The sequence below is a fragment of the Pelodiscus sinensis genome, chromosome 2, assembly GCF_052426305.1.
Source record: "Pelodiscus sinensis isolate ZL-2025 chromosome 2, ASM5242630v1, whole genome shotgun sequence".
Taxonomy (NCBI): Eukaryota; Metazoa; Chordata; order Testudines; family Trionychidae; genus Pelodiscus; species Pelodiscus sinensis.
The window spans coordinates 161,110,305-161,127,238 of record NC_143053.1 but is presented as its reverse complement, the minus strand read 5'-3'; the positions used below and the strand labels follow the sequence as shown (position 1 = coordinate 161,127,238).

At 40.1% G+C, this 16,934-nt stretch overlaps 1 protein-coding gene across 11 annotated transcripts in view; it reads right to left on the bottom strand.

Moving 5' to 3' along the window:
* The window catches only part of TNS3 (tensin 3), a 430,864-nt gene that overhangs the window by 66,292 nt on the left and 347,638 nt on the right, over nucleotides 1-16,934 (bottom strand). For all 11 annotated transcript variants that reach the window (XR_012901850.2, XM_006136339.5, XM_006136336.5 and 8 more), the window contains 3 exons: nucleotides 7,305-7,474; nucleotides 6,754-6,880; nucleotides 6,573-6,656 (listed from right to left, as the gene is read on the bottom strand). Coding sequence is in view for 10 of the 11 variants with exons in the window: in XM_006136339.5 (XP_006136401.3) it covers nucleotides 6,573-6,656; nucleotides 6,754-6,880; nucleotides 7,305-7,474 (381 nt within the window). In the remaining variant the exon portion in view is untranslated. The remainder of the gene's footprint in view (nucleotides 1-6,572; nucleotides 6,657-6,753; nucleotides 6,881-7,304; nucleotides 7,475-16,934) is intronic.

Here is a 16,934-nt window from a genome sequence, read left to right as displayed (position 1 = left end):
CATCGCATGCAGCCTGGGAACACCCTACCTGGCTCCAGCCTGCACGCAGTGTTACAAAGTGGCAGTGCCACCTGGAGCCCAGAGTCTAGCCCAGGCTCCACGCAGCGCTGCCTCTTTTAAGTACTACCACCTCTTCCTCCTCTCCCCCCGCCCCCTCGCCCAACCCCTTGCTGCCTCTTTCTGATAGAGGCAGCAAGGGGGGGGAAGCAACTAGTCGACTCGACTATCTGGTAAGTGTTTGCTTATCGGATAGTCAACTAATCTTTCACATCCCTATCCCAGACCACTCCATTTACTTACTCAATTCCCTCTGTGAGAATAGAGAGTCTTTAAATATCAGTCTGGTATCCTGTCTGGCAAAGATCTCATGGGAGAGCTGGTGCCATAATCTCAGTTTTACTGAGCATAACAGGAAATAATAACTCATGTAATATTTTATTTTTATGGAGAAGAATACATGTCAAACACCACACCAAAAGCTAGATTCTCAATTAGATGTGCAATGATTTATGTGCATAATTATCCCTAATGCAAATGGAGTAAACAACAAAATGAGCGCATACCCTGAGGATATATGACAGATGTACATAAAATCATGACTGATGTGGAGAAAGAAATGTTATTTACCCCTTCACATAACACAAAAACCAGGGATCACCCAATGCAATTAATAAACAGCCGATTTAAAACAAATGTAAGCGCATAGTCCCTGTGGAATTTGTTGTCAGGGGATGTTGGATTCAAAAAAGAATTAGGTAAGTCTAGGAGACTATTAGCCAAGATGGTCAGGGACACAACACCATAATCCGTGTGTTCAGAAACCTCTTAAGGCTAGGTCTAGCCAACATCCTTTTATCGGAAAAAGCTATGCAAATTGTACTCCGCAATTTGCGTAGCTTTTTTCTGATTGCTTTTCCGGAAGAGGCTTTTCTGCCATTTGGCCCCATCTAGACAGGACCAAATGGTGGAAAAGCCTCCTCTTTCAGCAGAGCCCTTATTTCTCATAGAACAAGGTATACAGGGCTCCCCAAAAGAGCACCCCATTCCAACATCTGATGTTAAAATCATCGATGGAGTGACCTTGACAAAAGAAAGGAACACCTGTGCATGTGTTGATTTGATCTGTCCACCAACCTACGCAGTTTTTCATTTGTAGTATCCTCACCTATCTGTTCAAGGTGCCTCTAACTAGAGAACAGGTCATTCTCAACCAACCTTGAAAGCGAGAGAGACATAGATTTGTGCGATATGTCACTAAGGTGCAAGCTGCCAACGGTGGCAGAGCTGGAGAAGTTCCTTACTGTTATTCAAGAGCTCCCCTGAATTGTTTGTATCAGGCCAGATGAAGTTAAAAATCTGAGCGAAAAGTAGGATCTGACTTTAATAAATCCAAATATCTTCCATACACAGATTAACAGGGATGACTTTACATTCAGCTATAGATCCAACTTCTGTCACAGAGAAAGGGCTGTGTGAGTGGAAGATACAACTGCTTCATAGGAACAGCCCTTGTTCAGCTAGTCATTGAGGTATGGAAAGACTAGGATGCTTGTCATCTAAGATAAGCAATGACTACTGGCAGGACTTTTGAGAACTCTTTGGGATGAGGAAAGGCCAAAGGGAAGTACTTGATGTTAAAATGATCTTACCCTCACCTTCACTATAGATATTCCCTGAGCAGTGGATGTATTGTTATTTGGAAATAGGTATCTTGGAGGTTGAGAACTGAAAACTAATCCTCTTTCTGTAGTGAAGGAATTATAGCAGCAAAGAAACACAGGTGTTCAGAAAGGTGTCAGGCCTGTCACGGTTTCTGTTCTTTTTACATTGGACATACACATTTTCTGTGTGAAAGATGTGTGTGTGGGGGGGGGGGGAATCAACCCTTCGGATTGTGAAGATTCTGGGGTTCGTCCTCATGAACAACTGCCATTTCTAATGCAACTATGGCAATTTTATGTTGCCAGTTCCTTGCCCATATAGTTTTCCCTTTTGCCACAAGCTACCTTCCAATTCAGTATCTCTTGACACTTTCCCTTAGTTGTTTCCTTCATTCTGTAACCAGAGAAGGTTCATCAACTAGCAACAGGATACAATGAATAAAAAAATAATGAGCAATAATAGGAAAAAACTTGCTAACAGGGCAATCTATCTGATTTCAGTATTGTCATCCATGGAAGGTTGGCTGGACAGAACACGTGACTGGACAAAGCATATCTTAAATACAGTATCAAGAAGAACCCTGCACTGGCAAAGGACAGAACTTGAAGACCTAATGTGTTTTTCCCTTCCTTAATCTACATTATATTAATTTCACTTCTCCATCTCAGATAAACATACAGGGCAATATCATAACTTTAATACACAGACCTATGCTGAAGGAAAGGTGGGGACCACCCACCTCTGGAGAAGAACCAGGATGCCTGGGGTCTGGATGGGTTCCAAGGGAGCACAGGGCACTACAGCCACTCTGACACCCTTGAGAAAAGGTGAGGCATGCGTACTTTGTCAATCTCAATGACAAATATGGAAGGGGAGCAGGGCTCAAACATGCCTACGCACAGAGGCTCCTAACACCAGCAGCTAACCAACACTAACTTTGCACATTTGTGCTCAGAAATATGCAAGCACTATGCTATGCTTGGATCATATCCAGGGGAGAAAGCAGGATGCTTATGTCTAGGTGAAGAGCAAGGGATCATCTTAGCCTTATTCTATAGGCCCTATGGCTCCTGCTGTTGGAACAGTGTCTGTCTTTTTGAAAGCTGTGTGGTCTTATTTTCAACAGATCTGTATTTATTCTTTGGCCAGAGTTGACAGTGGGAGTAAATTTGCTAGACCTTCTCTTAGCATCTGAGGGATATAAAACAAGCAATTCCTGAGCTTGGAGGAGCGGTTAGCCAGAATTCAAATCCCTGTCTCAATGATCACTACAGTTTTATTTGTTGTCCTTAATTTGTTAGTCAGTATATGAGACAAAAGAGCCTTCATAAACTTCTGCCATACATAAGGGACTTCTGTTCCTTCATTGCTGTACAGGAGTCTCCTGTTAGATAAATAATGGCTCTCAAGCTACCACGAAGGCTGCATCTATGCTTCTGTTATCCAAACTCCATTTTGGGGAGATTTATTGAATCTAATCACTTTATAGATTGCTCTGCGTGGAAATTCAGTATCTTGTTTGATCAAGGAAAAAAATACACCTTGAGAAAGTGTCCATTGGTTGAGCAACTGGCTAAAGAACCACAAACACCTGGATGGCAAAAGTGTCATCATCTCAAATATCAAGAGTAGATGCTCTTGGAAATGCCTGAGAAATACAACACAAAGCTATTCCTTTTGCACTTATGAAACATGCTAGAGAATTCAAAGTTAGTAGATTTGTAGGACCAAAGAATGTAGGCTTAAAGGATGGGGAACCATCCCCTTGAAAATAAAAACACTGATCACCAACTGAATGAGCTAATGTGATCAATGGATTTGCAAACTGGGGAATATTAAGTAGGAGCAAGGTAGTCCCCAGTAGCGGCCAGGGAGCTCTGGCCCCAATCACAGAACTCCGGCCCTGGCCTCTCAGCCCCAGCCATGGCGCTAAGCAGCTGTGGAGATCTGTCCCAGCTGTGGAGATCTGGCCCTGACAGCAGCAGGGCTGGAGGCACCTAAAGAGCCCTGGAGGGCAGGGGCAGTGGTGGGGATAGGCTGGCACCCTAACCTGGTGGAATCTGGGTCAAGAGAGGAGGGACCTCCCCTGGTCCAGCAAATGCCTTCATTCGGGACCACTCAGGTCCTGATGGTGCCAGACCAGCAAGGTCCAACCCGTACAATCCCAGCACTTTGTTCTCTGGCTGCAGACCTGTGAACTTTGGGCCTTTACAAAAAAAACTCTTAATAAGCAGCTTGCCTTTTGCCATAGTCTCAATCCCATTAACACTGAACTCAGCACTGACTCAGGATCATTTCCTAGCAACATGTTGCTATCAAACTAAATAGCTGGGATTACTATTAACCAGCACCCACTTTATATAGCTGGAACTAACTTTGGACTTTTATAATCAAAACAGATCATTAGGCTGGAAAGGTCCAAATTCTATTTTTGGAAAGGGTACACATCACTATGGCTTTATGGGGAAATGCATGCATGAAATTTACAGAAGAATTAGACCCACAGAGGGCAAAGAGGCCTCAGTCTTTTTCTGTGTGTGTGTACCCAAATCACTGCATACATGATAGTTATACCACTTAGACACAACTGACAATTTATCTATGCAAATCATGTTTTAATCAGTGCTGGATTTGCGCATGCTGACAGGTTGGTGTGCGTATGTGCAAATTCTTTCATTTTTATGCACAAGCGCAAATACTGTGCCTATAAAGTTTAATGTCATAAAGAAGACTGTTTTAGGGCCTAGAAACTACTTTTATCCTAGTTTTCATAGCTGCATATAGATGGGTACCTTTGAAATGTAGCTATGAGGATGTGGTTAAACCCCTTTGGATACATTCCAACAAACACAACTGAGGGACAGGGAAGGACCTTCTGTAGTCAGTCATTTTGGAACCTTTCCAAGCACAGCATTTTCACTTTTTTTCACAGCAGTCTTGTATTCATTAAAATCCAGTTACATGAGGAAAAATATGACATTTATATCGATGAAAATGAGTGGTCCAGCTAATTTTTTCTTCACTAAACAGCAAAAGACACCTCACAATAAGCTCTACAGCAGTGAAGATTTGTACTGGAAATAAAAGTTTAAAAAAAAGTCCATGGAGAAACCCTTTGGGTAATCAAAAATGTGGATAGTAGAAAGTGCCAACTCTGCAGATTTACAAGTACACAGTCAACATGATGCTGTAACTGTACTGGTTCCCCAATGCCATCGGATTGGGCATCAAAGAAGGTACTGAGGTGGTGGCAACTGGAGCTAAGATCTTCAATTCAAAACCTGCTGTGCATTTAATGTTGTGTGTATATGAAGGACTAAGCTGACTGACGGTCTCAAGCACAAAAAGATTTCAGTTACCACAGCTCTCTGCTTTCGGGACTCACTCCTTTGATAGACCAGCATTGGACCATTTATGAAAACCCTGTTATATGACACCAGTTTGGGAACACAACTGTTTCAGATAGTGTAGTTCGGGATAACTGAACTTCTGATAATGGCTGCATTGTATGAAGGAACATGCTTAGTTAAATATGCTATGTCACTGGTGTTAGCTGCCACTGTGCAGAGGACACCACAGGCTTGATAAAGAGAAGCAAAACCAAGTTTTGCAATCATATACTATCATCCCAGCCACCTAACCTGCAAGATGTTGTATACAAATTAAACTGGGAATTTCATGACAACAGATTATCTCATGAGATTTTTATTGGTTCCTTTTAATGCTGCGGAACTTCCATTTCTAGACACTGCAGATGTCAGGAAATGTTAAAAAAAAAAAAATCAACCAGAATGTTTCAGAATCTCAGTACAAATAAAAGGTTCAGACTGAATTAGAATAAAGGTTTTGATCAGTCCTTATTGCATAGGATAATTAAAATCTGTTCATAAGTACCAAGTAACATAATATGTCTGCAAAGTTCAATGTATTTTTAGTTTGATTTTCTCAGGTGTTGAGCACCTGGTGATAGTGGGAGATCTTTGTAGTAACCAGGTGTAAATATCACTGCTTAATCCTTATTTTCTTTCTTGAAGGAACATACGTAAATCTAACAAGACCCAACTTATTTTGAACTTTCAAGAAGTTGCATCCGCTTATTTGATGTTTCGTTTTTGCCAGATTCCTCTGAACACCATGTTCCTTACATGAGTCAAAAACAGAAACATCAAAACGCACAGGTTATGCTTGCATTATTCCCAACTTAGCCAAAGCAAGGAGATGCTGGAAATTTGGCAAGGAATATTATTTCTTGCCTGACTTCCAAACAGGATGGTTCTCTATGAGCATGGGGTAAACAGCCAGATCTTATGTGTCCTTATGTGAATGAAACCAAATTTCTTGCACCTGTAAGGAGCAGTTTACAACAGGTTTATGTAAGCCAGGATTTATGGCCAACAAAGGGGATTCTATTCTGGTCATTTAAAACTAGATCACACTAGAGTGACCCTTTCCCATTTCCTATGCAATCATGTATTGGAAACTACCCTGCAATAAGAAAATTGCTTATTTAATGTCTACATTATAGTGCAACAACCAACTTATTATAATATCCTTGAATTGGACTCGAGCAAAGTTTTACATAGTCCTTTACATTATTTGATATAGTGATGACAATTATTGTGCTCTCCTCCCATGTAGCCAATGCCTATATAAATTGTAAAAATAATATCAAAAAATCTGAAGATGCTACTTTGATAGATTTTTAAATTCTCTATTATTGTGCTGGCACAATGATGATTGTACACTGTCGATGACTTGCAGTGGCACTGCAAAGAGCTACTTAATGAGGGTGAACTTTACCTCTCTCCAGAGGACCTGCACAAGGCCACATGAGGCTCATTGGGCCTTTGGAAATCTTCTATACAGGGATCTGCTTCACCATAAAAGAAACACAGAAGTATGGTTCTTACCATGCCCAGTTCTGTACCTCTCAGGTGGGCTACTGATCTGTTGGCCTGGTGGACTTATTTGGTGGTAATGCAGAGGACTTTTCACTGAAAGAGAAAGAAAAGCAAACAACTCTTTTCTGTAAATCTGAGATGCTAAAAGCAACACATTCGTGAAAAGCAAATGCTGAAGTTGTTTCCTCACCATATGGGGTCTCGGGTGACACTGGAAAAGCTGGGGTTGATAGAACAGCTTCATTTCCATTTTTAGTTGGTGAGAAGACTCCCCTGTCTACTTCATCTAGATCTTCTTGGTATCGTGCCACACCCATCTAAAGGAGACAAGAAGCAGCAAAATGATAGTTTGACATACCTCCTTGAGTCTCTGCTGTACAGTGGGCCATCGTTCATCAGATTATACAAGCTTTTATAACCCGATCCACTTTTCCAATGGACGGATCTCTCTCTCTCTCACTCACTCTCACACACACACACACACCAAAGACATTCATATTCTCACTCTCACACTCACACATGCCATTCCACATGAAAGCCTTTTTCTGATGCATATGATTGTTCCGTTCTTGTTAAATCCAGTGATGCTTAGGAATGGCACATCACACACAAAATCCCACAATATGATCAACTACCACTTATCAGTGTGAGAATTTAAAACCTGACTGTTCTCCTGAATTCGGTATTTCATGCTGGCCATTCGCTCATTAACCTCTTCTTGAAAAATTCTTTCTTATTTACCTCTTTGGTCTCTCCTACAGCAATTAGTGATCCTGGATTTACAGCCTGGTCTATAGCAGGAGATTTCATCCAGCCACACCTGGTATATGGTGGCTGCCCTGGGACATCATTGTCATACTGTCCAAGACTTAACTTCCTTATTCTTCCCCCTGACTCGTCTCCTGGTGAACCTGTTACAGCAAATAAATAAATACTACAATAAACAAACAAACAAAGATCTTTGTTTCATTAGGCCTCCTACATAGAGGCCAGTCAAGTAGATTAGCATAAAATCTTTAACAGAAGTGAATGACAGTCTTCAGTCAACTGAGGTTTCCCAGTTACTTGTCTATAACCAAAGAGGAAGATGGTTGGCTAGATTCAGTCTGGCTGGCATATTCAGTCAGGTTGCTACATATTTGCAAGGTTGAGTAACATTTCCACTGCTGCTTATTTTAGGAAGATTAAGCTGCGAGAGGTCAATTTTATCTGTGGATGGCTGCTTAGGATATACAATGGCAAAACCTTCTGGTCAGGCACAATATCCATAGCAACCAGGCTTTGGAGGTGAAGTCACAGTTGCTGTCCGGTACTGCAATCCCCCATCAAGAAAGACAAATACTCTTTTAGCTACCAGCAGCCCTGTTCCCTGCTGATATCACAGGTTAACCTAGATCATCTGTATATCATGGAATATGGTGCATATATACCATTTGTATTGGAAAAAAAAGTCACAGTAGCTAGACTATTATGTGTGTAACTCTCATCCTTCTGACAATTGAGGAATGGAGTATTGCACAGTAATCCAAGACAGTAAAACAATCATCAGCGATGGGGGGAACAGTACCTGTATTAAAATCTTCTAAAATACTGTGGTTGGATGCTGGTTTATAATTATCAGTCAGCTATTTGTAGACCTCTCTATGCTACAAATTTCTGAATCTGGCTATTGGAAGCAGTTCCTGTTTCAACATTACATAACAGATTATCCAATAGGCTCTTGGAATGTATTGTAGACTTTTTTTTTAATTCAGAAGGCAGATAAAGCTACTAAGGGAGATTTTGATTTTGACAAATAGGGAGGAACTGGCTCAGTCTTAATGTGGAAGGCACCTTGGGTGAAAGTGATCATGAAATGGTAGAGTTCATGATTGTAAAGAAGGCTAGGAGGGAGAACAGCAAAATAAAAGACAATGATTTCAAGAAGGCAGTCTTCAATAAACTCTGGGGCTACGTCTACACTGGCCCCTTTTTCAAAAGGGGCATGCTAATTTTAAACTTCGGAAGTAGGAATAAGAGATCCTCCGGAAAAGGGCTTTATTCTGGAGGATCGGGCCAGTCTAGACGTTTTTTTCCGGCTTTTCCCCAAGCCGGAAAAAAGCGGCGGACATCTTTATTTAAATCCCACGGGGGATATTTAAATCCCCCGCGGATTTCCCTATTCCGAAGTTTAAAATTAGCATGCCCCTTTCAAAAAAGGGGCCAGTGTAGACATAGCCTGGGAGTTAGTAGGTAAAAATCACATGGTAAGCAAGTCTAAAGGAGGAAAAATCAAAGACGGTTGGCAGTTTTTCAAAGAGACATTAAGGGCACGAGGACAAACTATTCCACTACATAGAAAATATAGGAAGTATGGTAAGTGACTACCTTGGCTTAACCAGGAAATTTTCTATGAACTAAAAATAAAAAAAGTCCCACAAAAAGTGGAAAATAGGTCAAATTACAAATGATAAATATAAACAAACAACACAAATATGTAGGGACAAAATTAAAAAGGTCAAGTCACAAAACAACATCAAACAAACGAGAGAAATAAAGAGAAACAAGAAAATATTCTACAAATACACTAGAAGCAAGAAGAACAATGACAGTCCTTATTGAATGTCATCCTATATACTTCAGACCATTGCTCAAGTTTGTCTAGATCATTTTGAATTTTCATCTATCATCCAAAGCACTTGCAACCCCTTCCAGTCAGATATCATCCACAAACTTTATAAGTGGACTTTCTATGCCTCCACCCCACTCCCACCCTGCCCTGTACAGATTCATCCCCCAAATGCCCTTCCCGAATGACACTGCTGGGGGGAATAATGGAGGCCTCGTGCCAGCAGCAGAGAACATGCTCCCCTGCACTCACTGGCAGCTATGCAGGGAAGTGGAGCTACGGGGCTTCCCTTCCCCAGCTCCTGGCTGCATTGCTGTGCTTCCTGCTGGTGAGTGTGGGAAGTTTCCAACGCCTCCCTAAGTGATGTGGTCAGGAGCTAGAGGGGCAGAGCCACAGTGTTCCGCTTCCCCGTGCCACTGCTGGTGAGTGAGAGGGGGCCTAATTCTTTCTGGGGGTGTCAGGTTCCCGCTATTACCCCAGGCTGCCCCAAGTTTCTGACCTCTTGCCTCTCCCATCCACAGTGGGGTTTTTTGGGGGGGAGGGAAGAAGAGGGCGGGTCACATGCCCCACAGTCTCCTTTCACGGGTCGCCTGTGCAAGTACATAAAAGGTTGTTACAAGGAGGAGGGAGAAGAATTGTTCTTCTTAACCTTTGAGGAAGGTTTAGATTGGACATCAGGAAAAACTTCCTAGCTGTCAGGATGGTGAAGCACTGGAATAAATTGCCTAGGTAGGTTGTGGTATCTCTAGCATGGGAGATTTTTAAGAGCCAGTTAGACAAACACCTGTCAGGAATGATCTAGATGGTGCCTGGTCCTGCCATGAGTGCTGGGGACCGACCTACATGATCTCTCGGGGTCCTTTTCAGTCCTATGAGTCTATGATTACTGTCGGAAGTCAAAACACCAAAAGGAGTTGTTTCCAATTAGTCAGGAAAAAAAGAATAAATTGCATACTCCTGAAACTGCATATACTCCTAAAAATCTAAAGAAGCTCTTAAAAATACTTCATAAAACATTGTTAAATTTCCAAGGGAGCCTATTTTGATTGTTTTGCCTAATTTGAGATTAAGCTTCTCTGTGATGGTTTCCAACTTTAATCTAATTGCTTGGAGCAAGAAGGGACTTCTAAAAGGCATCTTAAGCAATGCCAGCCTCACCCTGGGGTCTGACAAGGTACATTACATCTAAACAATCCAATGGAGCTTGAATATTCATTATCCAAGCACAACGCACATTACAGACATATCCATTTTCTAGTATGAAATTGCTAGCAATAACAGAAGTATGAGATCCAGCAGAAAAATTTGAACTACAGCATATATCTCAACTTTTATTAGGATACCAAGGCATGCCCACAGTGCATCAGTACAATTAAAAAAAAACATGGCTGATATCAAAAACAGACCTCTATATAGGGAAAGAATATTTCACACAACATTAAAATATTGACTGGATTCCCAGTGCAATTCATAAGGACTGAAGTTTCACATTCTGCTTATGTGTGTGTGCAGTACTTGCTGACAACACTAGAAAATTAAGGCTGATATTCGAAGGCAGAACATCTCCCATAAGTTATACGGTAGGATTTGCAAAAGTGCTCAGCACTGCCCAACTCTGCTCTCACTGAAGTCAATGGAAAAACATTCACTGACTTCAGTGGCAGTAACTGGGTCAATGTTGACCACTTCTGAAAAATCCTACCCATCCTGTGTAACTCCTAAAATCAGAAGCCAGCCATCCCCAAATCTTTCTAACATACTTAGCTTCATCTCATCTATATTTAAATCTGAAAATTCCACAAGCTGTTTTTGCCATGCAAAATGGAACTTCTGCTCACATTTTAAAGACCTGTGTCAGAGAAACCAAGTATCCATGAAACAACAAATTTTAGAAACAAACTCTCTCTCCTCCAGCTAAAATCCACAACTGTAGAATTTCAGACAGAAAAGATGGTTGAACATCCCCCTCTACAAGCCCAATTTCCCTTATCATTTTACTCAAGGGCAAAAGATGCCCAACTCTTTAATTATCCAAAGCATCTAATTTTCCTTTGTGCCTTTGAAAATCTACAACTTCACAAATAGGGAATCATAACACTTTTCAGACTAAACCTAAGTAATGCTGGGTACCCTCAGAAACGTCCCGGCTGTGTCTACACTGGCAAGTTTTTCCGCAAAATCATCTGATTTTGTGGAAAAATTTGCCCGCTGTCTACACTGGCCGCTTGAATTTCGGCAAGAACACTGACGATCTCAGTACAGCACAGTACTGTTTTCCGCAAAAAAGCCCCGATCGCAAAAATGGCGATCGGGGCTTTTTTGCGGAAAACTGCGTCTAGATTGGCCACGGACGCTTTTCCGCAAAAAGTGCTTTTGCGGAAAAGCGTCCTGCCAATCTAGATGTGATTTTTCCGAAAATGCTTTTAACGAAAAACTTTTCCGTTAAAAGCATTTCTGGAAAATCATGCCAGTGTAGATGTAGCCCCCATGTATACTGGAACCAGTGCCTGCACTAAGCACAAGTAGACATCTACACTGCAACACTATTTCGAAATAGCTAGCGCTATTCCAAAATAATTTAGTCCGCATCTACACAGCAAGCAGTTATTTAGAAATAGTGTCAAAATACTGTCAAGCTGAAGGACTTCCTAGTCCAACTCCTGTAACTCTCATTGTATGAGGAGTAATGAAAGTCAGAGGAAAAACACTATTTCAAAATAAGTGCTGTGCAGATGCTATTTCGAAACAAGCTATTTTGAAATAAGATATGGAATTGGTATAGCTCACTTTGTGTAGCTTATTTTGAGTTAAGACCTGCTGTATAGACACACCTTAAGTAACTGCTCTAGGCCCTGAGAAATTCAAGGAGGCCCCCAATTCACATTTTATGATGAGAACTTGCCTGGTTCAGTATGGGGGGGGCAGTTATTCCTGTTTAAGGCCCCCAACAGGCTATCAACTATTCTGACTTCAACTAAGCATTTCTTAGGGTTAGATTCCTAACCAAAGAAGGCACTGTCGTGCCTGTAGTGATACAACTTTGCATTTATGCTATATGGTGCTGCTTCTATCTTCCAACCATTTTACAACCGTCAACTAATTAGTTAAGGAATATTTATGTCACTCCAGATTCTTAGCACATTTTTTGCACTGGGAATTTCCTTATTTTGTTTTACAATTTGAATAAAGGATGGTTTGAATTCATTTAACCCCAGAATGACTGAATGGATTTTTCTGTATTTAATCCGGGTTGTTCCATGAGGGTAATAAGGTAACTTCTATGAAGAAATAAATATGGTTTGCATATCCGGTAAGTATAATAAATTCCATACATTATAAGCTCCCCCAGAATAACCCATTATATCATTATAATATAATATATCATTAATATATCAACCCATTAAGATTATAGGTCTTAATTTTCTGGAAGAGCTACACGTTTAAAAACAAATTTAATAAAGAGAAAAGATTGCAGTGAAAACCCAAAGTTGTTCTGTGAAAACTACAGAAGAGATCCATTGTGATACTTTATAAGTGTGTCCAGAACTGTGAGAGTTCTGGAAATAGGTAGGTAAACTCTAGAGCTCCATCTTGTGGACTGTGGAAAAATATTCTACAAGGAAATATTGTTGGGGTTTGATTTAAAGAGATTAATGTGGTGACTTACATCAACAAAAATGTATTTAAGTTAGATCAGAGGATGCAGAGACACAAAAGAGAGACTGACAGTAGTAAGAAATGAGATCTGGCACCGCTCTGGGCAAAGCCCAAAGGTGAGGGTAAGAATCTTGAATTAATGATGAAAGAAAGGAAAAGCCACTGAAGGAATTTACAGGAGTAATATGGTCAGCACGTGAAACAAAAAGACAACAATATCACAAAGCTTTAGCAGTATTATGAAGTTTTCCCAAAGTTGCCTCTTTAAGGCCCCAGGCATTTGTTTATTTACAATCATCTGGTTTTTTTAAAAAAACTGCATTCTTCAATTAACATGCTGTAAAGTGCTCTGAGCCAAAAGTTACTAGAATAACTTTTCCTTTGCTCACTTCATTTATTGTTCTTCTTTATAATTTGACTAAAAAAACCTTGGCACAGCTTCAGACCTATTCCAAGAGTATATGTTTATTTTTTAGAGTGCTTTTTGTATACTGTTTGCTCCTCTCTCCTTCCCCCCTCCCCATCAGATACAGATACTATTTATCTTTGTAAAGAATAAATAACTATGTTTCTCAGAAATAGCACCACACCAGTGCCAGATGGTTATCATTTTGCCCAGAATACATCTAACAGTCGGATGGCTGGTGGTTAAAGGTTAATCTGTGATATTTTAACTGCTTAGCTTTCTTGGAGCATTGCCAAATGGTAATATGGCCATTTTAAAAAACTGTTCTGCAAAGGCTGGTCAGCAGCAGTGTTTTACTTAAAGCAACAGTAGTTATCCTGGCTTAACTACAAGAACTGTATTCATTCAATAGCACTAAGCTAGGTTTTTAATTTATCTCCCCCATGTGTGTTAAAGTCACACATCATTAAAAAAAATCAACATTTCATTTCAGTTACCACAATGACAACCAAAACAAGATGGTGCCTGATTGTTTCCCCTTGATCCACAGGATCTCTGGGCTACTTCCAAGAAAGTTCTGTAAAGGAGTGAAAGAAAGGCAATAGTGTCACCTTCAGATGGACCAGTTCAGGAGGGTGCTTTTCATTAGACCCATGCAATTATTTTTCCGCACTTAAGATTTTCCATTTGGAGATAGAAGAAGATAATAATCAGACCCAAGCTGTCCTCATTGTTACAACAGGAAATAAATATGGATGACTTTTTATTAATGATCACTGCAGCTGGTAGTGGTACAGGTTAAATGCAAAGAGCAGAAAAGTAAGGAACATATACTTCTGTCAGTTACTAAAGATGTTAAATATAGATTAATTTACTAGTTGAGTAGTCGATGGAATTTCCATCGACTACTCGATTAGTTGATAGGCACTTCCACATTCCTCCTTTGAAATGTACAAGAGCCACAGCGGAGGCTCTTGTGTATTTCAAAGTTGGAACTCCAGGGGCTTTTGTGCATTTCTAAGCGAAAGTGCCCACGTGGAGGCCGGAGTCAGCAGGACTTCCCGCTGGCCCCAGGCTGCATGCGATGTGCTAGCTTTGAAATGCTGAATTTGCTGAATATGGGCTCCATGCAGAATTTCCATGGAACCTGGGATCCGCTGGGGACTCCCCAGCTGACTCTGGGTTCCATGGACATGCCTCACAGAGCCCAGGGTCAGCTAGGGACTCTCCAGCTGACCCTGGGTTCCCTATGGTTCTGCTGCTTTGAAATGCTGCCGGGGTGCCCCTTCTCCCCCCTTTCCCATCTGATAGCGGCAGCAATGGGGGAAAGTGACTAGTCGACTTGACTATCTGATAAGCATTTGCTTATCGGACAGTCAACTAGTGGACTACTCCTTACCATCCTTATCAGATAGCATTAACTTTTTAAAGCCTTCTCTTGTTTGTGAAAAGTTAGCCAATAGCCTGACCCAAAGCCCAGAAAAGTTAATGGGACTCTTTCCATTATCTTTAGTGGGCTTTGTGCAACTACATAAGTTCATCTTTCTTCTGAAACTGGAGTTTTGGTACACATAATTAAAAAGAATGAAGGTGGGTGAAAAAAAATTTAAAAAATAATGTGTCTTAATTTGAGGATTTAAATGAGATGGGAATAGCACATAGGTCTTGTTCCGACTCCTGCACAGGGGGAAATTTCCCTCTAGGACACTAAGCATGTTTTACTAGCTATCACTAGTATTTAAGTTACTAGCATTTAAGTTACTAGCTGTCACTTTTCTGTTTCTAAATATTTTTTACAAGAGCAATTTATCAAAAGAAATCTAATTATACCTTATAAAGGGTATGCTGAACAACTGTTTTCCAAGCTGCAGTTGTATGTTTAGAACCAAACCACTCACAGGGGAATCAATGGGATAACACCATTTCTTGGCTGAAAAATCTCTTAACTTTCATTTTCCCCAGGTTGCCGCTACAAATAAATATCAATATTTTTAGCCATTATATAGAATTTGCTAACCTGTAGGCCTCATGGAATAGGATCCCTTTGTGCTATACTCCATTTCAGCACCTTTAATCACACAGAGGGGCTTCAATCCCTCGTGTATGCATATGAACGCACAACACAGAATAATAAACACACACTCTCTGTAGTTTTCTAGTTAAGGACACAACATCCAAATTAAATTATGGCTTTTAAAGTATATTTCTAAAAATAAAAGCAACACCAAGTTCATAAAAGCAACAATAAAACTGTCTTTAACTTATAATTTATTTTGTTAAGAAATAAATAATAATAATAATAGAGAGGTTACACCGAGAATGTTTTCCCCCTTATTTTCCTTGATAAATTTTTACCAAGGATATTGGGCAGGAAAAGGGGCTTCAGAATCTTTCTGCTAAATCAAAAAAATCTTCTGAGTGCTCATCACTGTGGAATGAAACTACAGGTCAAATGAAACACACGGAGAAATAATGCAGGAAACTCATTTATAATCTTGTTTTCTATCACAAACAATCACAAATCAAGTTCTTGTAGTATAGATGAATTGTGTTGATTTATATACTTAGATATTAAAGTTATCCACTATTTTTAAATTTTATCAGCCATCTCAAGGAAACAAAGCTGCATTGGGTTCAACATTTTAAACACTGCCATAATTTTTAAGTATGCCATTTTATTCGGCATACATAGTTTATGTATTTAACAAATGTTTGTTTAGAGTGTTTTCTTCATTAGCACCTTCCAGCCTGTGTTTTGCACAGCTGGAGTATATTAAGTCTTTCTTGACACAATTAAATATAATTGATTATAAAAAATGACAGGCTAATGCTAGAATCGACAAGGCCAAGAAAAATCAACAGTAGTGCTTTTGGCACAGATGTGAGAGACTTTCTCTCCTGACACTATAACTCACTCCTTAAACAAAATTCCTGAATGGTATAAATGGAAACTCACTTCCAATACTAAATGCACTTACGTTCCCAAGGGAGACTTATTTCCAGTTTTAGCTCTCCCGTAACGATTGTATATGGTAATTTTTGGACCAAATTCTTTTTAGTTATGCAGTGCTACTCTGGATCGGATCTGACATATAGCATGACTTGTAATATAATGCAGGGACTTGGTGGTGTTTGATTATGAAGAGTCGTTTAACTGAAAAACCCAAATATGATTAAGAACCTGCTTGGCTCTACAAAAAAGTGCCTCTTTATACTTCCTCATCTAATCTATCTAAATGCAGTTCCCAGTGTTATAATTCCACAGCTGAATAATATATCTTATTCTCTGAAGAGATCTAAATCTTATATTGCAAAATCCTGAACAACATGTTTTGATAATACTAAAAGCACTGAATCTCGAAATATGGAAACCTAGCCAGTGACTTGAAAATACCATAGATTTAGCCTTACATTTCAGAATTTTAGTCTATTTGTTGTAAAGTTATTATCCTTAGTAATCTAACCTTACACTCATTGAAAGGAAATAATCCACAGAGCTCAATTCTCACAAAGGATGATATATGTTCCTGTAGATAATTGGAAAGATCTGAAAACCTTTTACTGCTATTATATGAGGCCAACTGACAACTCTCCAACACCACTTACTATAAAGCCGTGGTCACCAACCAGTAGATCGTGAGCTACCGGTAGATCTCAGGGGCTCTAAGAGTAGCTCTTGAGCCCTCTCTGAACTGCACAC